This window comes from Hippoglossus stenolepis, chromosome 20 (genome assembly GCF_022539355.2).
Source record: "Hippoglossus stenolepis isolate QCI-W04-F060 chromosome 20, HSTE1.2, whole genome shotgun sequence".
NCBI classification, from domain to species: Eukaryota; Metazoa; Chordata; class Actinopteri; order Pleuronectiformes; family Pleuronectidae; genus Hippoglossus; species Hippoglossus stenolepis.
The window spans coordinates 2,993,222-3,019,836 of NC_061502.1; the positions used below are offsets into that span (position 1 = coordinate 2,993,222).

General features: G+C 40.5%; 1 protein-coding gene across 2 annotated transcripts; it reads right to left on the reverse strand.

Moving 5' to 3' along the window:
• Positions 1 to 616: 616 nt before the first annotated feature.
• LOC118099947 (gamma-aminobutyric acid receptor subunit rho-2) lies at positions 617 to 25,336 on the reverse strand. 2 transcript variants are annotated; one of them, XM_035144778.2, is made up of 10 exons: positions 25,066 to 25,336; positions 22,671 to 22,682; positions 21,905 to 22,011; positions 14,015 to 14,082; positions 11,422 to 11,645; positions 11,217 to 11,299; positions 9,698 to 9,838; positions 6,072 to 6,224; positions 4,725 to 4,933; positions 617 to 4,624 (listed from the first exon to the last, which is right to left on the reverse strand). In XM_035144778.2, the coding sequence occupies exons 1-10, from the start codon at positions 25,188 to 25,190 to the stop codon at positions 4,316 to 4,318; spliced, it is 1,431 nt and encodes a 476-aa protein (XP_035000669.1). In that variant the 5' UTR covers positions 25,191 to 25,336; the 3' UTR covers positions 617 to 4,315. The 2 variants fall into 2 exon arrangements, with proteins under 2 accessions (XP_035000669.1, XP_035000670.1); XM_035144779.2 differs by lacking the exon at positions 22,671 to 22,682.
• Between the last annotated feature and the right edge of the window lie 1,279 nt (positions 25,337 to 26,615).

Sequence of the window (26,615 nt, forward strand, 5' to 3'; positions counted from 1 at the left end):
TTCCTTCCTGTTCAAATCCAACCAAGCTACCCAGGGGTGCTGGCTTCGCACACACAGGGATTTGTAAAACTATTTATATCATGTTTCCTTTTTTGGGGGGATTTCAAAGACGTGCGTAAATATTTATTAATTTATCCCAGACACAACATGTCATGAGCTACAGCAAAGACTTCTGTAAAGGACAAAGTTCTCAGGGAGCTGCTGATGGGTATAAAACATAGCCAAACATATTAGAGGATGAGTCAGTGTTTTACCTTCCAGCAGACGCATTAGATACAACACAGACAAGAGTGCAGCATCAGTTGGTTTACTAAAGCACTATGTTTTTAAAAAGTGATGACAAAATTATCAGAAGTGATTTGTTTATTTAGAGATTAGATGTCCTCTGAGTTCTCTCTAAAATCTGGATTAAAATTGAATGCGCCACACATGAAGATTTTATCTGATAGATTATTCGTGGAAGTATCCACTGTTGTCAGTAAAGTTGCATCTTAGCCACCACTGTCATTGGAAGACTGAGTGGAGGAGCTTAATGACATTGTCACTCCTCAGATTCTGCATACTGGTGTTCAGATGTGTGAAAATCTTCAAAGCATGAAATCAAGACTCATGTAAATGCATGAAAGAAAGACTTTATTTATGAAATTTGCTCTGTAAGCATTACATTCTGAACATTTTCTGAGGATGAAGGTAGAAGTGATGTCGGTTTGGAAGCTGTAGTGTGCTTGTCTTCTTGTTGTGTTCTTTTGTTGAGATAATCTGACTGCCGTTTTTGAGAATTCCGTTCCAAAATGATATGCGCCTTGAGAAAAAAAAATGTAATCACACAAAAGCTGTGTCTCTATTCAGGGTCGGCATCCTTCGGAGGACTTGGTCTACCCAGTCCACGAAGACTGCGTCCTTCAAAGGCCATGGAGCCCATGAAGGCCGAACTTATCGGTGTCACCAGCCCGTCCCGCCCTTATTGCTGTCGCCTAGCAACAGAGCTGAAGTTTGACACAACGAGAAAGTTTTAATGCCCCTTAGTTTTTTAACATGTGTACTGTTAGCTGTTCGGTCTAGTTGAAGCGTGACACTCAAGCATTGGACATCACTTCGCTTGCTGGCATCATTACGTCTTTGGAAAATAGTTTGTCACTGAAGCGCAAAGAAATCAGGGATGTGTTGGGCCGGGAAGGATCCACTCATTGGAGCCTTCATTTCTCAGTAATGGAAGGAGGCATTTGTCAGCCACATTTGAAGGTGCCTTTGATACGGTACAGCCTAGTTGCGCGACTGTGATGTAATCTGTCTTCAGATGCAGCCTCTGAAGTATGCAGCCCCTGAATTGAGACATAGCCTAAGTCTTGTCAATTTATTGCTGCTTTGAAGCTAAAGCGCATAATGGTAACTGAAGATTTAGGTTGAGACCTTCCATTAGAAGAGCAGTCTTCTTTTTTACGAAATGAACATTTTTGCTGAGGGTGTCATGAAAAGATCAACACCACTCTCATATCTGTGCGGCATGTACGCAGCTAGAGCCAAGGTGATGCTACCCAAGCTTCCCATTAGGAGTGGGACAGAGCTAGCTTTTTGCCTGCTGAATCAAATGTCTGGGATTGTGTGCACTGCAATGCCTCCCCTGGTTGGAGAAATATTTGACCAATCAATAGTAGGTCAAACAAGGATGGGGGACCCACCTAGCTCGTCAGCTATGTGGGATGCTATGCAACTTAGCAATAGCAACCGAAATATTGCAATAAGCATATATGAAATGGACGTAGTTGTACAGTTGTTGTAAGAAAATAAACAAACATAAATAAAGCCAACAAAAGAAAAGAGAGCTAAAAACTCTTTCTTTCTTTGATCGATGTAAAAAAAGAAATTGTTGTGTCCGAAATCACCCAGTCATTCACCACCCCCTTCTCACTATAAAGGGCCTTCCATTTAGTAGACCATCAGCAAAAGAAACAATGCTCTCAGACACTACTCTGGTTTGTAATGAGCCAGTGATTAGGTCATTGCTTCGCAGGTTTATGACGTGCAACAACAACAAAGTCAGCCGATGGAAAAACCCATAGTAAAATGTGAAAAACCAGGCAAATGTAAACCTGTCTTCATTCTCATTATAATTCAGATATTTTTACGTGCTGCCATTTTTCTTCCTGTCAATGCCGCAGGAGCAACGCTTGATGGTATATATTGCCATCAGTTGTACACCACCGTTCACAATGCACTGTGGGTAACAATGACTCCACTAGATAGGGTACAAAAACATTTCACTAAATATTCCAACAGCACAATATTTGCAAATTCACAATTTAGTGGACTATACTAATGATTAGTGAGTGATTTCGGACACAGTCTTTGATTGATTCGAGCAACTACTATGGCTGCCTCAGTGTTGACAGAAATTTAGATGTGTGGTTGGTGCAGTTTCCTCTGCTTCATGTCTTTGTGCTAGGCTAAGCTCACCTCCCAATTCAGCTCTGTACTTAAAATGCACAGACATGAAATGAATTTAAAGCCGGATTCATACTTTGCACAAGAGGTTAATGGTATTTCTTCTGTACTTACATTTTGGAGCAAACCATAGCCTCCAGCGTGACTAGAAGCTAATTTCTCAGGTAAAACTATTCATTTAAAAAGTGGATATCTTTTTGAAATAATTTTATAGAATCCATTTTTGAAATATTGACTCATAATAAAGTTTTGTGGAATGAAACTGTGAAGGCTGAGATCACAGACATCACAGTGTGGCTAGCCTTAAAGCCTACTTTTTACCCACATCATTAAATAAAATGTGAAACCCGAATGAAATCCTGCTGAGAAAACCTCAAGGAAAACTATGCAGTCACTCATGGTACTCAAACAAACAAATTGAACAAAATTCATTTTAGAACCATGTGTGTGTGTATAAAAAAATGTTCACTTAAGGCGGTTCAAGTTGGTTTACATCACTGCTAAAGCTTATCATGTTTTAAACACCTTTCTAGGAAATATACAACTCAAAAGATACAGTATTGCACGTCTTGCAGCATGCATCAAGCAGTTTTGTACAACCCCCATTTCGTGCTTCTTTGCCAACTTAAGGTATAATGGCACGTGTATCCATTGACGCTTAAGAAATAAAGAAATAAATATTAAATAAAAGTCAGTCAGTGAACAATGAAGCCCGCAAATCCATAAATAAATACACACTTTACTCATAAAAAGGATGCCATACAGTAGGAGCATCCTGTTTAGTCCTGGATTTATCAGTTGCTGTCGTCTGGAGAACAGCAGTCGATGAGTAACACTGGGAAAGGAGCGCTGACTGTCAGTTGAACTGTAATGTTGTCACTGTAGTTGGAGTGATGTTCAGGGAAGAAAGCCTGGTATTTAGCTCACTTACTGCCTCATTAAATGCTCAGTAATGTGACTCAGTCAGCTCCAAAGGTTACAGAGACAATAGCAGCCAAATGATATGCTGTTATTATTTTGACAGTTTGATCATGAAAAATAGAGAGTATTATTTAGGGATGTCTAGGCAGAGCCTGGCTGCACAAAGACAACAGTCTGAATATGGCTCAGATCACAACAGTCCAGCTTCACATAGACATACAAGTTCCTCAGTTTTAAAAAGCTGTGACAATCTTAAAGCTTGGCAAATCAATATTTTCTGTATCAACCAAAGATATAACTATATGCAATGTAAAGGGAATTGCTATAGTGATAAACCCAGAAAGAATTACTACACCACAGAGCTTTTTAGTCTCTTTTAACTAATTGTTTTGGTTTTCTGGCCTTTATTCTCTACTCTCATCAACCTTGTTTTCCCCAAAGAGCCAACTATTTTCCTTGGGAGATGGTGGAGACCAAAACAGAGAAAAATGAGAGTAAAAGATCTGTCAAACATGGATTGTGTTGCCAAATACCAAATTAATACAAGTCAATGGTGGTGACCCTGGGGTTCAGTGGCTACCATGTCAGTCTTAAATTATTCAGTTTATATTTTTTTTACAACTGGCAGTAGACTAGTCGAACAGCATAACTTGTGCAACTAGCCCCACCAGGTTGTTGGAATGTGATTGGAGTACCTATGAGCTTAGGATATAATTATATAAAGGAGGAGAAACTGCATTAGTGGTCCAGTCCAGTGGTGACATGGGCGAGAGTTAGTGAAAAATGTACACCCAGAAGCCTGTGGTATTTTTCAGCCATCTGTCCGCTCCACTCGCCGCTCCACCTGATCATGCAGTATGGGAACAACTATCTCTTTTCCAATGTCAATGAAATGGTTAAGCAGTTTTTTTTTTTCCTTTCACTGCTTCAGTTTAGGCTGAAACACACACACTCAGCAGTACACACACCAGTAGATCAGGTTAAAAAGGATGTAGGCACCAGGGAAAATCATGCGAGAGTAGGTGTCAATAGCGTGGGTGTTCTGGATTATCCGGAAGCCGCGGATGCCCTTTTTCTTGGTCCCCGTGGACTCGTTGTCCAGAGAGAGATGCACCACCATTCGTTCTTGTTTTTCAGACGCGTCCTCAGCCGTCATGGAGGCTCTGGTGTACCCTGCCAAGCTGTTAGTGTCTGCCTCGCTGTAGGTACCGTCCAGCATCATGGTCCTGGTATGGGACATGCCACAGGTGCAAGGGAGGTTCTGGGACGGTAAAAATGAAAGGGATCAAGACTGAATAAAAGGCTGAAAAGTTATAAGCATTATTTGGAAGCATGTGCCATTTCTGAAAAGGTATTTGTACCTGTTCCCTGACTTTTTCCCTGAGCTTCCGGTCTTTTCCGTCCCTCACTGTCGTCAGGTAGTTGACGGCAGCATATTCAAGGACAGACAGGAAGACAAAGACAAAGCTGACCCAGAGGTAAATGTCCACAGCTTTGATGTAGGAGACCCTGGGCATGGAGGCGTTGACTCCAGTGATGATGGTGGACATGGTGAGCACCGTGGTTATACCTGAAGCCCAGACAAAAAGCACAACCTTATGTTATCATGGCAGATAAAAGGTGTTTGGGTGAAATATGAGGAAGATTCAACATTTATTTAAAAAAGTTATTTAATGTGTCAGTGTTGATATTAAAGTCTATCTTGGGTTTTAAAGTCACTAAATCTAGCAATTTTGCTAAATTGGCAACACTGAGCCTGTAATTCCCGATAATACCACAAATCATTGTTTAACTCTCTGTATGTGTTAAGATGAAATGAACAAAAAGTCAAAGGGCCTCGTTTTACAACTGGCACAAAGTGGCACCAAGCACAACGCAAGTTCCTTTGCTAGTTTCAGACCAATGCAGCTGTTGTTTTTCCTGTCCAGCAGCCATGTTGTTTAAATAGCAAATGCACTTGTGTCCATCTGAGTGCCCATGGGCATGTGTCATGCACTGCTTGCTCATTTCTATCACGATGCAGCCAAAAGCAACTGTACCATTTACCAACAAAACTCTTGTCTGAAGCAAATGCGAAGTCTTTCACTGGTATTTAAAGGGCACGTTATCCACCCATTCATCCATCTTTTAGCCATACCACTTATCCTCTCAGGTAAGCAGACTATCACAGGGCATATTATCAAGATAGTAATATGTGGTTACACTCTGCTACACACACACAGATCTTCGCCTGCGCTTTAACTTTGTGCACAAGCAGAACAGTTTCCCCTGCAGCAGTAATCTCGCTAGGTCCAACGTTGTATACCTGGGTTTTAAAGGAAATGGAAGATTGCATGTTACACCCAGAACACAGCTAATTAAGGAATTAAGTACAGCCCTTTTCAACAATGCATCTGGCACTGCCACCACTTTTGTGGGTTAGGACAATAGACTGTATATATAAAGGTAAACGACGTGTCTTCACTTCCTCCCACTACCCAGAAAGGAAGTTAAAATACCCTGCCAGCATCTTCGCGGTAGCAATCGGGGGTAGAGCCATGGTAGCAAAGTACTGTCGATAGACATGCTCAACCAATCAGTCTCAGCTGTCAATCATGAAGTTTCACCCCAAACAACGAATTGAAAACGGAATTTAAGGGAAAACTTTGCATCACTGTCATGTGCTTTGGACACATGCAAGACAGTGGTTGTGTTGCATATCCTCTGACCTAATGAGACTCTGGCAGGGACGGCCCTGCGGTCGATCCAGAAGGACACCCAGGACAGCATGACCATCAGAGTGGCGGGGAAGTAGGTCTGCAGCAGGAAAAAGAAGATGTGACGCCGCAGGGTGAAGTTGATGTACAGACGGTTGTACCAGCCTGGAGACAAGGAAGAAGGAAGACATAATAAAAGTTTACAAATAGCTTCATTTGTCAGTGGGAAAGAAGAGGAATGATGTGCGACAGTGACAATATAAACAAAGAACAAGGTCAAATTACCAACTAATCTGTATGCCCTGAATTTGATAGGTTTTTCTTTAAATCACTCTCTCCGATCTACCTTACAATGTAGGACACACACACAACACACACACACACACACACACACACACACACACACACACACACACACACACACACACACACACACACACACACACACACACACACACACACACACACAAACTATATCGCATCCAACAACAAATATTTTCTTTATTGTTTCCGGCTCAGACTCTTATTGACCTGTCCTGTATTTATTGTCCCATCTCCACGTTGTCACATCAGTGTTCTTTGTATTGAAAAACAAAACAAAAAGCCCTCATCTGCACAGGGATGCTACAGATCTTCAGGGCTTATAAAACAAAACCAAACAAACAAAACAGCAGCTGAGCCGAAAAGAGGTCATTGTGCTGGATCCAAATATCTATGACAGGAAAGCACTACAAGGTAGAAAATGGTAGAATAACAATGTGGAGGAAATGCATGCAGTATGTTAAAATAGCCCAGTGGTGTGTTTTTCACAGCAGTGTTCCAGCTCCCAATGTTCAAATATTCTCCAGAGGAAGAGTTTACCTTTCTATTCACTGTTAATCTCATTGGAAAAAAACAAGGTTTTATCTAACCTAAGTGAACAGCCTCTACCTCACGTAGAGCTATTTTATATCTTTGGTAACCTTGGTCTTTGTTCATCAGTGAGTAATTAGCTCATTGTTTTTGGTGAGAAAAGTTGCGACTGACTTCAAATTTAATTATTTACTTAAAAAGTAATTTAACTTCATTCCCTGGTGCCATGCGTTGTATAATATATTTATATAATAAATAACACAATATTTCAAATTGAAAAAACAGATGTTGAATCTTTAATAATCTGTTCTAGTTACATTTCTTTCTGCAACTGTATTCTCCGCCACATAAACCATCATAAACTATGCTATAGCTCGTGTTCACAGCTGACAATGTGACTTGCAATAGTTAGAAAAGCACATTCGCTGTTTTATAACAATGTCTCTGTGCTATTCAAGTGTCCCACACAATGCCAGCATCCTGGAACTGAAGTGGCTGAATAGAATCTCGCTAACTGTGCTTTTAGCTGCTGTGACATCTCAGAACGTCTTTCATGAAAAAGCTCTGAGAAAATGTAGAATACCTGCAGCTGATGTGTGGAAGCATTTTGGATTCACTAATATAGATACACCAAAATCATAGATAAGTTGAGGATATTTGCTGACTTTGTAAGAGAATAATTCTACGATATATTTTCAGAAATGTCTACCTGGGTTGCGTTCAACCTGTTGAACCTGTTAATCGAAGTTCCACAGAGAAAAACAAAGACATAACTCAATTCTCAGGTCTGTGCACAATACTGAAGACCACTTGATTCAGAATTTAGTTTATGTTTGACCCTTTTGAAGTCAATGTGGAGTTCAAATAGAACAGGATCTCTAGCATTAATATAATAATAATAATAATAATAATAATAATAATAATAATAATAATAATAATAATAATAATAATAATAATTGATTGATTGATTGATTTATTAGCTACAATTATAATACCAACTCTGAGAAAAGAAATCATTTTGGGTTATAATATGTTGTATAATTATTAGGGATGTGATTATGTTTTCTTCTCGTTGCAACTCTATACACGTATGTGGCTGAAGATTTGATTCAATCGTGGCTCAATTAAAAGGATAATGAGACCAATGACTGACTGCAGAATACTAGTGTTGTGTTGTTCCTCTTCTTCCCTTTTCTGCCATTGGCTTGATTTAATATATTAAAGATAGAAGTGAAGTGCAAATAATATTTCCCCAAAACATGTTGTAAGAAATACTTTAGAAAAATAGTTTCTCAAAATAGAGTAAAGAAATACAAATAAATTACAGTAAAATGAAATACAAATAAACTCCACTTTCAAAACAACTGGCCTGTGAGCAACCCGCTACTTTCTTAAACAACCAAGTCAAGCAAGACTGACTTCAGTGCAGGGTCAGCAGTGTCTGAACTCAACACATCAGCTCACTCAAGTGTAAAACTAGGAAATCAAAGGGAATCAATGATGCTTTCAGGTGCAGCATTTAAACTCCAGCAGACTGCTGATGACACTGTCGACTTGGCCGCTGATCAAAGCAGCAGTAACAGCTCCAGTATATTGTAAGTGATAAGTGATACACTTATCAGTTCGATTTTCTGTATGAAAATTGAAGCTTAGAAAATTGAATTCAATTTTTATACAGAAAATTGAAATGATAAACTTACATGGACCTAACTGACTCTGCTGGTAATTAGCAATGCTAGAATAATCCCTAGCACCCCTGGGCTCGCAACTAACTTACCTCAGTTAGCTCAAAAATGGAGGTACGGGGAAAATGTGACTTGTTATTTTCACAGTAAAAGCTCTAATGTAGCTGGTCTCACTACTGATAAATTAACAATTTTGACCTGATCAATGTCATTGATTCACTCACATATTGACAACATGCTTACAGAAGTTGCAGGTAAGCACAGCTCCTTATTTACCAGTATTGGCTTTTAATTGGCCAAATGCCCTCTGCTGACCTCTCAGTAGCCTTCATTTTGTCCCTGATAGCGTAAAGGCGGCACCTTGCTAGTATGCGTCTGATCACTACGTCACAAATGCACGAGGTGGCAACGTTTGTATCCAGGATATTTTAGCTTAATTTTCTAGATGGTGGGTATCAGTAACCCCCACTGGGCAGCTAGATTGAGAATTTGCTCAACCCCCTTTCAGGCACAGCAATGTCCATATTTTGTGTGTTGTCTTGACATCACAGTAATGTATTATGGTATGGCCTGACCATTCCATTACAGCCAGTCGGACTTCTGCTACATTTACTGCTTCTGCCTAGCTGAAAAACTCCCATGCCCCCAGCTTCACCTCAGCTAGAACATTTTCTATCTTTATTTTCTATTACTGCTTTTGCCTCTTTTCTGCTGCCATCTTTAACAAAATCTAGGTCATAGGAGACTTTTTTAAATAATAAAGCTATTTCTGCACTGCCATGTGTAGAATGGAAGATATAAACCCATCAAAATGCCTTACTTATGTATTATGTATATGTATTGTGTGGTCTCGTTCTACCGGCAACTTTTTATTATTATTTAGTAGATTTCGACACAAGACCCTTAGACAAAACAGGATAAGATAAGGTATAAATGCAGGGGTAATGTTAAGGTCCTTTCAATTTGAGTTTATATTAATCAATGAATTAATTTACTCCATGCCACATAGTAAATCTAGGGACTTGCCGGACAAATGGATAATCTGTCCTTTTGAAAGTATCCATGTAAAACTCCACTCAGCCTTTGGTTTTGTTTATCTACCTGTGCTGCTGTAGAAAGCCAGTCTAGAGGTAGTGTGAAACTTCTGGATGAGGAACTGCGACAGGGAAATCCTGTCGTCGGTGCTCAGAGACTCATCACCGCTTTTCCAGTACAGCATCAGGTCCTCGTCCGTGTAAGCATCTGATGGACAGAAAGCACAGAGCATAAAGCACAGAGCACATAGTGTAGAGTTAAACCAATGTCAGTACCAGCAGCAGCAGTTGGATCTCTGCAAGAATTGAAAATGGCATGAGAAGATGAAGCGATGGCTGATTCTGAAGTAAAAGCATTACAAATCAGCTTCTCATGATGTATACAGTGTTACCATCCTGCAGATTTTGCAAAAGTAAAATCCTCATGTAATAATAAATGTCTGCAAAATTAAATGATGGCTTCTAGGTGCAGTAGATGTCAATTCACTGTCGAAATCTTTAGACAGAAACTGAAGAGCAGGAACATTTGAAGCAACTGGAAATAATTATTGAATAAAAAAAATATCTGTTTCTATGTGAGGACCTAACATATAGGGGTGAGTATGACCTGATTACTGTATTATGCTGTGCTAATGGGGTTGGTGCTGTATAAAAAGTGCACTGTATCCTGAATTGAAAGGTAAACATCGATAAACTTGTGAACAAATTAAGACCAACAAGCAATAACATATTCTGAAATGTCTTTTAAACAGGCATTTTGGAATGAAAGAGAAAAAAAGATTTGAGAGTAAAGTCGTAATATTACAAGAATAAAGTCATATTATTATGAGAATAAAGTCATAATTTTAGGCTTTGTGTCATTTCACAGCATTTTACAGGTTTCACACATAACAAAATACTTAATCTATTGGCTCATCAGCTACATATTATTGATATAAAAAAATATATATGTACAAAATGATATAATACATCACTAAGTATCAGAACTTTATTGGACAATTGCGCAACAAACACTCTATTCTGGAGAGATTTGCACAGACTTGAAGGAAATTGTCTCTTTTGTGGAGGAGAAAATCTTTGGTAGTGGGTGATTGCAATCTGTGTGCTATAAAGTTTCTTAGTTTTCTGGATTTTGGATCCAGAATTAGCTGGGAGTTAGCTAATCAATGTCCCTTGATGATATGCTATTTTTCTCATTACATTACCACTTTATTCTTGTAATATTACAACTTTTTTGGGGTTAGATTATGACTATATTCTTGAAATCTCTGAATTTGTTCTTCATTAGGCCCTAAAACCTGCTTCTAATATAATGATGTTTGAACTAAAGGCCTGCTTCTCTCTACTGTCATGGTCAATTAAGCAACTACTTTAGAATTTCTGGTAACCAACAGTATCATTTGTAAATGCAGTACTGGTGTGAAAATACACTATTTATCATTCTCTGCTGCTGTGATGCATCAACTTCTTACTGATACATCCCAATTATATGTTTGTGTACGGTGTCAGGCAACATGCTGCTAAAATGCTATGGGCCCTCAGTAATTAGGAGCCAAATATAACAGTGTGCATATATTAATACTTACAGCTCTCCAGCTCCAGCGTGCATGTCTGCGAGTCCAAAGGGAAGCGACTGAAATCCATGTTGCATGCAGCAGTAACCGTGACCCTGGGGAATTGTTGCAGAATGTAAATCTCACCAGCTCTACACATGCCACACATGGGGCTGCCACGTCTCATTTAGTTTGTGTGAGGAGAACCCTGCGAGGGGCAGATGTTTCCTGTCCTCACCTCAGGCTGTACAGGACGTGACCATCTGGGAAGACCCGCAGCATGATGTTGTCGGTGGTGGTGTCGTGGATGAAAGACCTCTTGGAGTGGACGAAAAACACGTCAGGTACCCAGATTTTCTTCACCAGTCGCCCGTCGAAGGTCATGCTCTTGTTGGTGGAGCTGGGGAAGGCCAGCCTCTCGTCCTTCCAGTAGTGCCTCAGATACAGGGTCATGGTGAAGTCCTGGGGGGGTGGACAGAAACAGTCTCTGGATTAAGTCTCACTACAAGGTCTCTCTACTCGCAGAATCTGTTTTATTGCATTCCTCTGGGATTACACCGCTGCGGCCTGTGGGTGCTGGATTATATGGATTGTTTATGACTAAACAGTCACGGTCAACTGAAGTGCTGAACATATGTCGGCTAAGCACAGTCCACAGCCTCCATTGGTCTTAGATTACTCTCTTCTTCACGCCTCTGTCCCCCCTGTTGCTATGCAGGCCAGAGCGCCTGCACCAGCCCCTGTCACGGGAGATCATCCTCTATCCCATTCTCCTCATGGCATTACATAAGACCAGATCAGTTTATAATAATGGCTGCAGCAACACATTGTACTCTTGGCACTCCCCATCAAAGTACCTTTGATGTTGCGTAAGATGAGTTCAGTCTGAATCCCTCAGATGAGTAATAACTGTAATGTATTCGACATTTACTAAATAAAGAAGTTGGTGTAGTATGACCAGATGCTAATGGTGGCTAATGCTAGAAAACCTTTGCTGTCTACTTGAATAGGTTTCTGTATAGGTGAATAAACGTACAAATAATCTTTATTCTTGTTTCCATTATGATACAGTTAATCATTTATGATAATAATAATAATAATAATAATAATAATAATAATAATAATAATAATAATAATAATAATAATAATAATGACATTTAAACGTAACCTTTCTGGGTCTTGACTTGATGACTCTTCTCTCCTTTAGCTACATTTACCAATATTATCTAATTATTTCCCAAATATTGTGTTGTTCAATCATCTTATAATCCATAATGCTTACAAGTGGTCAAGTTGTTGGCCTCCTCTTAACAGAGGAGTATTTCTCTGATAAGATATGGAGCTTCTCGTTCCATACTGCCCCAATCACTTGTGGATTACCTCAGGGTTTCATTTTAGGGCCCCTTTTATTCACTTTGTCCAAGCTCCTTTCAAACAGAGTTCTCAGAGTTGTAATTCTTTAGGTCTACATGGCTACAGTTGATTGCTTTAATACAATTTGAGTTAGTTAAGCTGACTCACATCCCTAAATTCAAACACAGGAAGATAGCCTGACAAACTAAATATTTGGCCAACCATTATCGTATCACAGGAATGTGAAATTTTAGAAATGTAACCATGAATTTTGAAGACTGAGCCCTTACACAAATGCAATACTCCCTATTCTTTGAGTGTTGAGCAGTTAAAAACTATAACACCCAGCTGCTTTAGGAAATTTGTTTTTACTATTTATTAATCTTCCTGACCATTTTTATTTCCAGCCAACAGCCATAGGGCTCAGTGCAGTGAGTCACAGACAGGGTAGGAAATGTTTTTTCAGAGAGTACAGAGGTAGACTGCCATGTTGCTTTCACTGTCTCCATAGAATTAGTTGACTTAGAGAAAAACGTAGAATAACACTAATTGTATCCTTGAAAATCACCTTTTTGTGAAAAACATAGTTTGCTGCTGTAATTGTTAAGCTTCCTGGAGCTTGGTGAAATGACATAATGTTATTAAGAGCAGCCGTCCTCAGGAATCATTTTTGTTCCAAATCAAATAAAGACACAACCCTGGGATCCAATTGAAATGTAATCCGTAGTCGTCCTTGCAAACAGGAGCTTACACGACATCAGGATGACAATTTTGGATCTAATTTATGGTTCCTGAACAGAGGGTTGATTTAATTACATTACTCAACATTAATTTATTCTGACTTTGAGCCAAATTAAACAGTTCCTGCCATTGAGCTTTCCAAATCTAACTCTGATTATCCAACTGAAAGCATTTTAATGACTATAACTAAAATCAGCCCTCAAATGCCAATGGCAGAGCTGATATAGGCCTTTGCTTTTTATGACTTTTCATTAATTAAACTCTGTTTGGCCTCTGGTGTGTCCAATTTAAAAAGTTCGATTTCGGAGTTTTGTTCGCTCTGGTGCTCAAATGTTGTAGAAGCGATGCCATTTGTTGAAGTCAGCAATGTACACGACTGCAAACTGAATATAACACAGACTTACTAGAGTTAAGTCTTCCACCAGTAACATAATCCACTGGAGGAGTAGCTTTAATAATGGCATTATGCTTTTACTTCTGCCATAATCTCCTCATTTTCAGTTTCTGTTGGTCTTTGCTTTAAAACCTGATTGAATTCTAAGTTAGAGAGACGGAATAATCCATGTAATTCCGTAATTTCCCCCCCAGAGTGAATCTATTTTAATTTCTGTTGTTTTCAGTATCTGCAGCAGATTGAAGTTATGCTTTGCAGAATGATTCCAGCTTCTTGTAATCCATTTTTACCTATAACCTTACCATGTGTACCATGTGGGATTCAACACGTTCAAGCTGCTTACCATGTCGACCTCGGATATGCTGTCCAAACTCTCCACCTGAACATCCACGCCGACCGGGACAGCAGGACCTGCAGATTTACAGCAGTTAAACAGATTAGAGTTGCATTCACACTTTTCTCTGGTTTGATATCTGGTGTGTGTTGTTTGAACATATGAACAGGTGAGGATTTCAGTCCGTACGGCAAAGCTGGAAGCACAATATAAAGAAGAGTAAACTATTGTACCAGAATGTCTCACATATAGTGTTAAGACCATCCAATCAAACTAATCCACAGTGTTCAATCGGGGCAAAATGTTCCCTGAAAAAGCCTGAGGTGAAACTCCTCTGAGACACTGGTTGGTTAATGAGTTACATATAATAGCACTGATGGTCAGTGGACCGTATTCCAATTGGTTAATCAACGGGAATCATGCTGATTGGCCTGTCAGCTCAACAGTAAAAATAGGGTCGTGGTTTCTACTTGTAGCTGGAGGTTTGTAGCTGTAACTCGATGGGAAGTGTGTTTGTCTATCTCTCAGACTTTGTGAAAACTTATAGAAAATATCCCTGAAAAAATATGAATTACATAAATAAACATTTCTACAGCTAGAAAATGTTTTTATTCACACAAAAGGTGATGTGCAACTACAACATTATTTTCCAAGCACAAATTATTACTGACCCTATGATCCCATGTCAAAGTGGCAAAAAGCAACATCAACAACAGTAGTTTGTTGAGTGTCCTGCATTAAAGCATTACATGCTACACACCACCCACCCACACTAACAGCTAAATGAAGTGCACACACTGCATTGGAATTGAACCTTGGGAGTGGAAAAGTCCTAGAAATACTCAGCTGGTGTTATGAAATAGCCGACTACCTCCGGGTAACTGTGTCTGGTCTAGGTCGTTAGCTAACCACTGTCCCTTGAGGATATATCTTTATTATTGCTTGATGACCTTTCCTGACCTGTGCTATGATGTGAAAGACCAGAAAATGCCTGTTTGTGTAGTGGTTATTTTGAGTTGTACACAAGACAAACAGACAAAGTTTTGCTGATGTTAATGAGCACATTCATGTTCCACAGAGAATTACGTATTTTGGTTTTGGATACAGAATGATCTTTCTTCGACTGAAATGATTGTCAAATTTATAGGATGTCTCTTTTCTGAGTATTAGATCGCAATGACATGTGTAACACAGGGGATGAATGATACTGACTTGAATAATAATAGCCCGAATGGGTTTCTTTTTGCTTTAAGAAGTGAAAGAAGGAGAGGGAATGGAGAACCAGTGAGGGCACATCTGGGCCATCACATGAAAATGAGATGAACTCCAGCTGTCAGATAGGGGGCAAATTGGCTTTTTCGGAGTGAATGAACATTATTATGGTGAAATTGGTGAAAGGAGAATATTTTTTTCAAAACATGCACAAACTGATTTTATGGAGGGATGAGTGTTGTTGCTGATGAATGTGATGAAAGTCTTTCAGCTCTGTTTTGGTTTGCACCACCTCCTGAGAGAAAGATCTGGCTCTTTGGCTGCTCAATGCTCTAATACTCTCACCAGCTGTGTCGGTCTGCTCTTTGGTGCTGAGCTCGTAGTGTACAGGGGTTTTTTTTCAGAGCTTTTTCCTTCTGCAACTAAATACACCGTTACGAGTTTACCAAAAAGCAAATAAAGTTGCAGTAAAACAGCTTAAGATTATCCTGAAACCCACTTTACAGCCATTTGATACAGTTGTTATAAAAAGAATAAATAAATAAATAAATACTTCAGTTTGCAAAGAACTGATTTGCAGTCACTGCTGTGATCTGAATTCCTGCACAGGCCCATCCTCTTTTACACAGTCCCAAAATAACAGCCATAACAAGCTACACCATGACGAGTAACTCCAGTCATTTCATATGATTACTTGAAATAAACTGAACTCAGTATTTGCATGTGTGATGAAATGCGTATATTTACATATTTACATATATATGTACATGTGTATAGTCTATATTTAAAGTCATCTTGGGATTTATGGGGATATGGAAGAGGATCCTAGTAGCTTTATCATCAATGGAAAAAATTTACCTTGCACATCCTTCTGTCATTTGTGTATTGAAAGTCGCATTGGCTGTGGTAGTATTTTTTAATCTGCGCAGCAGTAATGGTGCCAGCCTTACATAACTAGTGGCACAGCAAAGCTGCTACCTGGAAGAGGGGATATTAATTCGTGCCCAGTCCCAGCTGTCAGCAGAGAGTCCTCCCCAATCCCTCTCACACCATATGCCACACATCACGTGCCAGACTCGGTAAAAGCCAGAGCACCTGCTGAAAGCGAAGCAGCAGACGTAACACCAGACACCTGCTCAGAAAAAGAAAGTCTGGACCAGTGGTGTTCATGGAGTGGAAATGTCTGTGCCCTCTCTGCAGCTGGGGCACAGGAAGCTGCAGCCAGAGCTGAACCTCACTGTAAGGACACAGCAGAGGGGGAAAGGTCTGTGCCGAAGGAGGGATATCACAGTGTCCTAAATTATAGGGCATGGAAGCCTACTTTCTGTGCTTTAGTGTTCAAAACGTTGGCTGCAGACTGAGGCTGAAAAAGCGAGGTTAATGTGTTCAGACGCGACAGTCGGGCACTGACGAAATGTCCTGCGCCTGGTTTTGCCAGAAGATTTCCTTTTGCTATTTCGAGCTTTCGAGCATCAGCGAATTATTCTACGTCACTGATTATCAGATGAGACCCATGGATGCGTCACAGAGACGCTCCACTTCATAATTCTAGTTGCCCCTCGCATCCTGCAGTATGCTTCTGTGTGGGCTGCGTTCAAATAGGGCGTGAAGGCAGAATGTGTCAGCCAGACATTACAGTCCCACACACATGAACACCACAACACTGTGAGTGCCAACACCACAGAGAGGCAAACACTGTAAGTCAAAGTTCAAAAGCATAACTGCCCACTTAATGGGCTGATGCAGCCTGCAGCACAGGCATATTGACAGTTCCCCAGAGCTCCACTGAACCTCAGCAGCCTCAGTTAATACCATGCCTTACACTTTAAGATGGAATTATTGTCAAGGCATGAGGGAGAAAATACAGAAAAAAGTACAAAAGCCAACATTTTAGCAGCTATGTGGTACAGAAGCCCTAAACGGACGTGGAATCATACATTTCCTCTGTTTTCCCGTGACAACGAGTTAATTTCAGTTGTTATCTCGTGATCATGAGATAATTAACTCGTGATCTCGAGATAATGAGCCTTTGTTTTCCCAGCATAACGGGATAATTAATTTGAGATCATGATCTAATATTTTGACTGATGGATGACTTGAACACTCATGTACATAGAAATAAGCCTATTTCTGCATTCGTTTTGTGCTTTATAAATGCTTGATCCTAAATTCGATTTTGAGTAAAAAAACTAACTGAATGTAGGTGTTTGGGTAACTGGAAGAAAAATATGATGTGATGATCAAGCTCTTGCTCATCTGACATTGCTACACTGAATGCAACCGTTCCTGTAATGATTTGGCTTTATATAGACTTATCTCGTGATAACAAGTTATTTATTCTGTTATCTCAGGAAAACAAAGGTTTTTTCAAGACAACTAAAGGTATAGTATGTAAATGTTCTCCATTGAAACGTCTAGAAACTATGAGATCTATGTTACATATGATGCTGAGATGATGAGTTCTTACATTATCACAAATTCCCAGTGATTTCAGACACCTCAGTGATGTGTTCGTCTGCCAGAATCATCAAATCACCTTTTTTAAAGCCACATTTTCAAATAATAGCTTTTAGGATATGAATCTCTGGATCCATGTTTCATGCTAATCTACAATGTCACAAACCTCTGTCTTTTGTTAGGGTTTTAATTCAGAGAAATAAACAAAGAGCAGACTTCGATAAATAAAATAGGTTTTGATGTATCAGTCCACCTGATCAGTCATGGATATCCATCTTATGTCTGTATGTTAAGCACAGCTAAGCTTAGCATAAAATCTGGACGCATGAGGCTAAACAGCTATAGGCCGGCTTTTGTATTGTGTTTGTGCAGCAGGGCCGGCTCAAGCCTAAGCAGAATGGGATTTGGGGAGCCCCCTCCTCGGTGCCACCAATAATATTGACAATTCTAACATTATCCATTTTATCAGTTGTATTACTCTGATAGAGGTATTGGGAATTGATTATGTTGTAATTATGTTATAGCCTATTATAACAGTCTGGCTAGTTAATACTATACTATACTAAACAAAAAAATTGTTTTTGTTTAATGTAGTATAATATAATTTGAATGTGGGGAATTTTAAGGGATAAGGGGGGCCCTCTAGTGGCCGCAGAGGGAGTGAGTTATTTTCTACGTTCACATCTTGTTTTACTTTGAAAATAAAAGCATTAAAATGTTTAATTGTGACAGGCTAAAACAAACACCAGCACAAATAGAGACCAGCCATAAATTCAGTTAACTGACTCAGTTATGTTAGTGTTATACATCAGATAGATAAGCAGCATATTAAACAAATATACAATGATACAAGCAGTGTTTTATTCACCGTACCGTTATATTAACTGCACCAGCAACATTTGCTGCTCGGTAAGAATTGCTCCCTGGGTTTATTTATTTACTTATTCTTTTATTTATATAATATATCTATATTTATAACTTGCTGCTACCTGTATTTTGCATTATATATTTTGTATATTTTTATTATGTGCTATGCCACGTATGTACACTTTTGCTGTATTTGAGAGAAGTGAAAGGCAAATTTCCACTGTAGTGGACTATAAAGTTAATCTATCTAAAACAAAACGCACTGGTCTTATACTAGAGCATTTAAGGCTTAAGCAGCGAAACCTCTAAGCATACTGAATCGATGAAAGGTACTTTCTTGTATGTTTCATACTACTTCTTATTTGTTCTTTTCAAAAGTTGCAGAATTTGGTTTTAAGGGATATCGGATGCATTAATTGTCCGATCATCCTCTTCACATTCAACACAGGGGATCCTGGACCTTGTGTTTAATATAATAATATAAATCATTGTGAATGACTCCACAGACGCTTTTAAAGTAACATATCTACAGTTACAGCTAAGACGTTAATCCTCTCAATCACTGTGGCTGTGGCTGAGGGGTTGAGCGGTCGTCCTCGAACCAGAAGGGCGGCAGTTCGATCCCAGTCTTCCTCATCTGCATGCCAAAGTGTCCTTGGGCAAGATGCTGAGCCCCGGATTGCCCCTCATAGAAAAAAAAAAAAGTGCTGCTAATAGATGCACTATATGAATGTGTGTGAATGGCAAACTGTAATGTAAAGCACTTTGAGTGGTCATCAAGACTAGAAAAGCTCTATATATACACAAAACCATTTACACTTCCACTGATCAAACCGTCCTCATGTAAATCCTACACATGTGTTTGAGAATAGAAGTAGAAACCCCCCCCTATCCATTCCGCCTCGTGATACCGGACTGCTCCTCTCTACATGGATTAGCAGCTGTAAATCCACAGCTGGTTGGCCCTGACTAGATTATGCAGCTGGCTCGTCCATTAGGCCCCACACTGCTCAGGCTGGAGATATCCCAGTCAGGGGATGCGTTTCGATGGAGTGTGCTTCAGAACGCACACGCTGGGATAAGGGAGAAAACATGCTGCTTCTTTAATGCAAATGTGACTAATGCATGACAGGCCCATCCACCCCATCAAATGTATTATTCTTTTTTTCCAAACACGAGGCAGACAGGGAGGTGCAGCTCCATAAATAGATGTACCAAGGAAAATCAGAACTAGGTGGGATGACAAATATGCCTTTCCTCTCCCTGAATGTGCCACAGTGGGGGGGACCGCCCAGTGGCAACCTGCAAACTATTGATAAAACAAACCGCGCACCCGCTGCTGCTCAGTGAAGCGCATTGTGGAAGCGAATGAATCGTAACCAGACGATTAACATCCCCCTATTCATCCTCTTTGTTCTTTGGGATCAGGTTTCACCACAAAGCGGTGTCTTGTGTGCTTTTGGACAATAACAATGTCTCCCCCGAAGAGCCTCATTCTCCATATTGTTCCCAGCCAGAAAACAGGAAGTGGCTGTGTAAGAGGCTTTCATTAGTAACACTGCAGCGGCTCCTTAAGAAGCCCCAAGGATCCATGGCAGCCGCTGTGCGCACACACTTCTTCCTCCTTACACAAGTCAGCTTTTGGCGAAGTTTGATTGAGATGACCGCGTTCTTCTTCTTCTTCTTCTTCTTCTTCTTCTTCTTCTTCTTCTTCTTCTTCTTCTTCTTCTTCTTCTTCTTCCCTTCCTGCTTCTTCGTCTTGAATCTGCTGCTGCCGCTTCTGCTGACGAGGCTCAACACATAAAAAGTGATCCTCAGTGGGGTCCCACTCCCATATGTGGCTGCAACTGTGGCCCCAGAGGAGCATGAGACTCCCTGTGGGACGATTCGTTTAGCCCACCACCTCCTCCTGTATACACGCGCCGGGCCTGTTTATGCTAAACACCAGAAAATGCAACTCTTAAGTTCAACAAATAAGCTTCTTATTTCTAATTGCCTCCTGAAATCCCAGAGGCAGAGCCATTGTCCTGACATTCAGGGCGGAAAGCAAGGACGCGGCGAGTGCCCTGAAGTTGACTTCTGCTGCTGCCAACGCGGCTGATCGGTGTCAGCGCAGGAAAATGCACGCAATCACAGTTGACGAATAATGGCTTTAAAAACATCTGGCAGAGGAATAAACTCGTCTGCAGCCATAATTCTACAGCAGCAGGGGATTTTTATCTTCTAGTAGAACCTGCTGAGTATTTCACTGTTTGTTTCATTTTTTCTTTAGCTTGGGGGCTGCATGCTTTACATTGCTCCTATTTCTGTCTCCATAAAGATTTGGCAGTGGAGTGGAAAAGTAGACAGGTGGGGGAAATAAAGCCGCTTCTTTTCTTTTTCCAGTCACACTCGGGTTCAACAGGGGGTGCACATCAACAGCGGAGACACAGAGTCAGAGTTAACAGACTGCCGAGCTAAAACTTCTAATCCAGTCGGTGTGAGATATCAGAATATCAAAAATAAGAAATTCCTATTATTCCACGTCTGGCTGTATGTATGTGGAACGCATATCTCACGAGCCATCCATCTAGTCGGCCTCACACTTGGCATGTCTATTGTGAGTTGCCTAAGGACGTGCAGTACTGAGTGTGGAGCGATTTGAAGATGTGATACGTTTAATATGAGTAAAAATGTGACTGAGGCCACAACCAGTGGATTGAGTTGAAAATGTCTTCTTCTACATCATCGCATAAACTATAGCAGTGCGGCCAGTAAAAACTGTCGCGCCCGATCATTTTGATAATTTGATTATTTTTGTGTCATTATATCGGACTGAGACACAAACATTCATGGGTGTCGAACAATTCCTTCCTCTGAAGCAAGTTGTCTTCAAAGTAAAAGCGCAATATTTGTTATATTGCTGTGATGCTTTATATTGAGCGAAATTACAGAGCTTTTATTTTAAAATAGTTGTGAACTTGCGTCTGAAGATTGTGTCAATTGCTTAACAGACCTCTGAAAAAGCCAACAATGTCTGAAAAATTAACACCAGTACAGTAAATTATCAAACTTGTATATAAACCACACATGTGAACAGTAATTAACAAGATACAGTTTCATTTTATGAAAAACATTCACTAAAAAAATCTTCACTGCAGATAAACCAGGTAGGATGAACACAAAGTTTTCTAACTTCACTCTGCACCATAGACTGTTCATAAAAAGCTCTGTTCACAACATCCAGCACACAAACAATAAAAAGTGACAGTAAATTGTAGAAGTGTTTGAGGAGGAGTAGAACAGACACTAGATCATTTAAAGACACAAGCACAAAGGACCTATGTTCTCTGATTGTCACCAACATCAGCTCGGGGGTCTTACCTGCGAAGGCGGGCCTCATAGTGAAATCATGGTCGTCTATGCGCAGAAGGTGGCTGGTCTTCACCTTTCGGGATTTGGTTCCATCCGAAATCTTCTTCGTCAGAGGGCTGATGACAGACAGACAGACGGACAGAGAGACGTTTTTAAAGCCACATCAGAGTTTGACCTCAAAGGAAAAGCAGTGTTATTCCCTTTTTTCTTTTTGTATTACTGTTAGCAGATTGCATTAAAGGACTAAAACATTTTCTTCTTCTCTCCATCAGCAGAGATTAACAGTGATAATGGAAGATTCTAAACCTCTGACTACATCTAATACATACATCAAACCATATAAGTATAGTTAAGCTTCAACAACTAAAACACACGGATCAGAGAAAATGAGTGTGGTTATATTACAAACACATTCACTGCAACACTGTGAGAACACACATGCTTAATTCACACATGCGTTACAAACATCAATGTCAATGCCCAAGTGTGTCCTCCAAAGAGGAATGACAGCGTGAACCAAACATGGGAGGCTTCTCTTCGTCCATCTAAATGACCATTATTGTTCAAATTTCTTTTTAATGAGCATTCACAGTTTTGCATTTGAAAAAAAACCTAAATGGAAACAGAAAATTCAACCAAATCTTATACTAACGCAAAAAAGATTTTATGCTTGGGAGATGTGGAAAACTTTATCGATAAAACGTAAAAGTGAATGAAGTGCAACGGAAACTGATTCGGCGATTAAATGATGGCGTATTGAAATCACATGACTTACATGTCACTCAAGCTCCAGGGGAGAGGAAGGAGAGAGGGAAAATGGCGTCAGATGAAACCATTAGCGCCACCTACTCCTTACTTTCATGAAAGAAATCCTAATATTCACATATAACGCTTGTGGATGGACACGAGCATAAAAATCACTTTTTTGCATATTTATGGAAAATTTGCAATACATTTGGATGCAAAAACCAACTTATTGTAACCATGACAACTACAGTGTGCTGTTGAACCCGCGCCATGATCTGTTTAATTTCCACAACGTTAAACAGATTAATTTATCAACAGGGATTTTTTAAAACAGTTTTGGAAATCGCTGAGAGACAGTGTCCCCTTCTGCTGATACAGGCAGAAAAAGCAGAAAAAGCTTCCATGTGCCCTTTCAGAAAGGCTGGACACACTATGTATTTTGTCATTTAAAATTGGGAGGACGTGTTGCAGTCTAAACGCCCTGCAGGCAAACACGCACTGGCATCGTGCGCTGAGCGTCGGCCTGTCACACCCTGGTCTCCTTGACACACGTCGACTCTCGAGGAAAGCAGCGATTTGACGCCATTCACCCGAGCAGAGCGGAATAATGCAGTGCTCCATGATGTGGATGATGTGCACTGTGTTTTACTTCCCTCCTCTCTACATAAAGAGTAGACCTCTACAGTGGCACTACATGATTCTTTGTAATGGATGCAAATCTCAAGGAGCAGCATTGTAATGTGGGCATATTTCCCGTGGATACAGAGATGGACTTGCCAGTCATCTGTGGTTCTCTGCACCAAGGCCGTCGCTTCCTACACTGAATAAAATCCATCTTTACAAACACTTCACAAATGCACTATAGTTCCATTAAAAGGGGACTAAGTCATTTCCACGGGTCATTATAATTTTTCGCAAGTGCAACACAAACACGAGGCAATAATGCAACAGTTGGGGACTATTTCTAGCGGTGGATTAATCCACATTTGGTTCCCTGGTGACTATTTCAGACAGCAGGAGGATGTATGTGGGATTGAGTCCAAATGCACTTGAGTGTATGTTGCACGGTAATGACAGCACATGCCACCAAGTGCAACAGTGATGTGCTTTTAATAATAGTTATTTGGCAACAACACCATTGACTTAGAGGAGTACCATTATCAGGCTTTAGATACACACTCAACACTCATTAGTAGGAGATTTGTGTGGTTGATTTGGTTCTGCACGAGATTTGCAGGAAAAGAAATAATGGAACATCCCCAGACGTGCTTTAGCTCTACACTTAAAGGAGCGGGAGGAGGGAGGGAGTTAAACACCCGCTCATGGTGCGTAGTGGCTCAGAGAAATGATCTTTCCATTTTTTCATAATAAAAAATAAATACTTTTGTATGTTTGATTGATTTCTATTGGTCACTGATTTTAATTGTAGACAATAGTCTTTCTGCCATATACAATAATATACAATATACAGTATATATAATATGCAGAAAATATGAACTATTAACACATTTTATGAACCTTTTGACACATTTCAATAATATATAATTCAATATATGAATAAACATGGTTCCAGCTTCTCAATAAAGAATTTGACAGAAGATTTTAGGGACAGAAGAGACTAAAGTCAGGAAGGAAAAAATGGGAAACATTAATGGAAATTTCAGTTCTGCTGTTCCACTGACTATAACTTGGAATATAATACTGTTTAGTGCCTGGTGCAGTTTGCTTAAAGATTAAATCCGAGTTTATCTTTTTCTACCAGTTCCTGCACTTTACATAACAGTACGACATGAAACTGCTGCCGGGTGGATGTCTGGTGCTCTGAGGTTAACATAGGGAGCCAAACAAAAGGCTTAAAGAGAAATATCCCTCCACTCTCCAGTCGCTGCTGCTCCCCCCAGAGCCTCCTGATGAAAGACTGTGTATGAAGCTGAAAGAACAGACATCACGCTGGCTGCTGTGCCGAGGGACGGATTTGATCCGCAGCTGTCGCGGGAGACAGCGGGAGAGCGATCCCTGCGCCCTGGCTGCCTTTTTACGCACGGTTTGCTCCCGATAAATAAAACCACCAAGCAGCAGGGAGGCCGCTGGGTGATGGTGTCAGCGGTCGTGTTAGTGACCACAACCTCAGGGACCACCATCATCCGGACCACAGATGATGCGCAGATCGCACATATTGACTAATCTGTGCGTTCTTGGAAATGAAGTGGGGCTGAAATCCGCTGAGCAGCTGCCTCGCTTCTGACTCCCTCACTTTTTTTTTCCAGGCTGAATTGAATCTGTTTGCTGTCAGTTCCACGGAGTTGTGTGTCTTCCAGAGGAGATGGAGAGCGCGCGTTAGACTCTCCTCCACCTGCTGCTGCTGGAGGCTTGATGATCCCTGAAGGTCAGAGTTCAGTCACATTAAAATCTCCATCACTTACTTGCCCTGCTTGTGAATCTCCGCCGGCGATGTCCACGATCGCTTTTTCCGGCTTTTGTGTCTCCTGCACTCTCCGATGAGGATCAAGCACAGAAGTAGGAGCAGGAATCGGACGTATCCCGGCATGATGAGTTCAAAATTCCCGCAGCGAGTCGGTGTGTGACGGCCTGGCTCCGCGTACAGGACGCACTGTGCACGGTACCATCTTCCTCTCAGAGGCAGGAGGACGAGACTGAGAGCCCAGGGACTGTGTGTGTGTGTGTGGGGGTATGTTTGTGTGTGTGTGTGTGTGTGTGTGTGTGTGTGTGTGTGTGTGTGTGTGTGTGAACAAGTGCGTCGGCATGTTTCCCAGAGAGAGAGAGAGAGAGAGGGAGAGAGAGAGAGAGGTTGGGTGGTGAAGTCTGATAAGCTCTCTGATTGGTTTGCTCCAGAGGGCACGCACAGCATCAGGACCACACACACACACACACACACACACACACACACACACACACACGCACACACACACACACACACACACACACACACACACACACACACACACACACACACACACACCATAATGTAAACAAACAAACAATCAACTAAACAAATTACTGAGCAAAGATCGACTGAACCATCTCCTCCATTTACCCGGTATGTGGTGAGTGAGAAAGACAAATTATACACCAGATTTCACCTTAAAGAACCAGTGTGTAGGATTTAGTGACATCTAGTGGTTAGTTTGCAGATTGCACCAAACTGAGTACTGCTGGCTTCAGCCCTTTTCATAATGGGAACCTACAGTGAATGAAGCCCTGGGTGTGATCCCCATCTGCGAAACCCCCCCAAAACAGGACTACTGCTATTAAGAAATGTTTGTTTTATTCATCGTCAAGGTTAACAAGTTTGTTATGTAGCATCAGAGAGTTAAATCATGTCAAGTTACACATGAGCGACTTCTAATTTGTAATGTCGCAATAGTCAAAATGCTCAAGTTCAGTGTGTAAATATAGTTACAGAACTCAAATCTATTATTTCTCCTAAGCAATTATGGAGCAATGTATTTTACAGAAATGCTAGTTGAACATAAGCTTTTTGTTTTATTTATATTGACATTTATCAAATATGAATATCTTCCAACTTCCATATTATGAGATTTTTATTTTTAAAACCAGAAGAAGTCACTTGACTTGACAAGTAGTTAGAATTGTATAGTCTGTGTTCAGGGACAATAACGATTTCATTCCCTCTCTTCAGGAAAGTCTCTGATGCTGCGTCTTTGGAGAGTGAGAAAAATGTCTGATTGCGTCACTTACATCAGCTCGTTCATACAAATGACGTCTGGCTTGTACCTGCATCCATCTCCCCATCTCCTATGTCTGACTGTGAGATCCACTCAGGAGGCAGAAATGTGCCTGGCTCACAAACTAGATCTGGGGCGCACAGTCCAACAAGGTTACTTGACCCACACGGTGACATCATACCATTAGATGCCACTGAGAGATAGAAAACGTATGAATATAACCATACAGGGTATTTTTTGTTTTGCTTTATTCATTTTTTTTTATA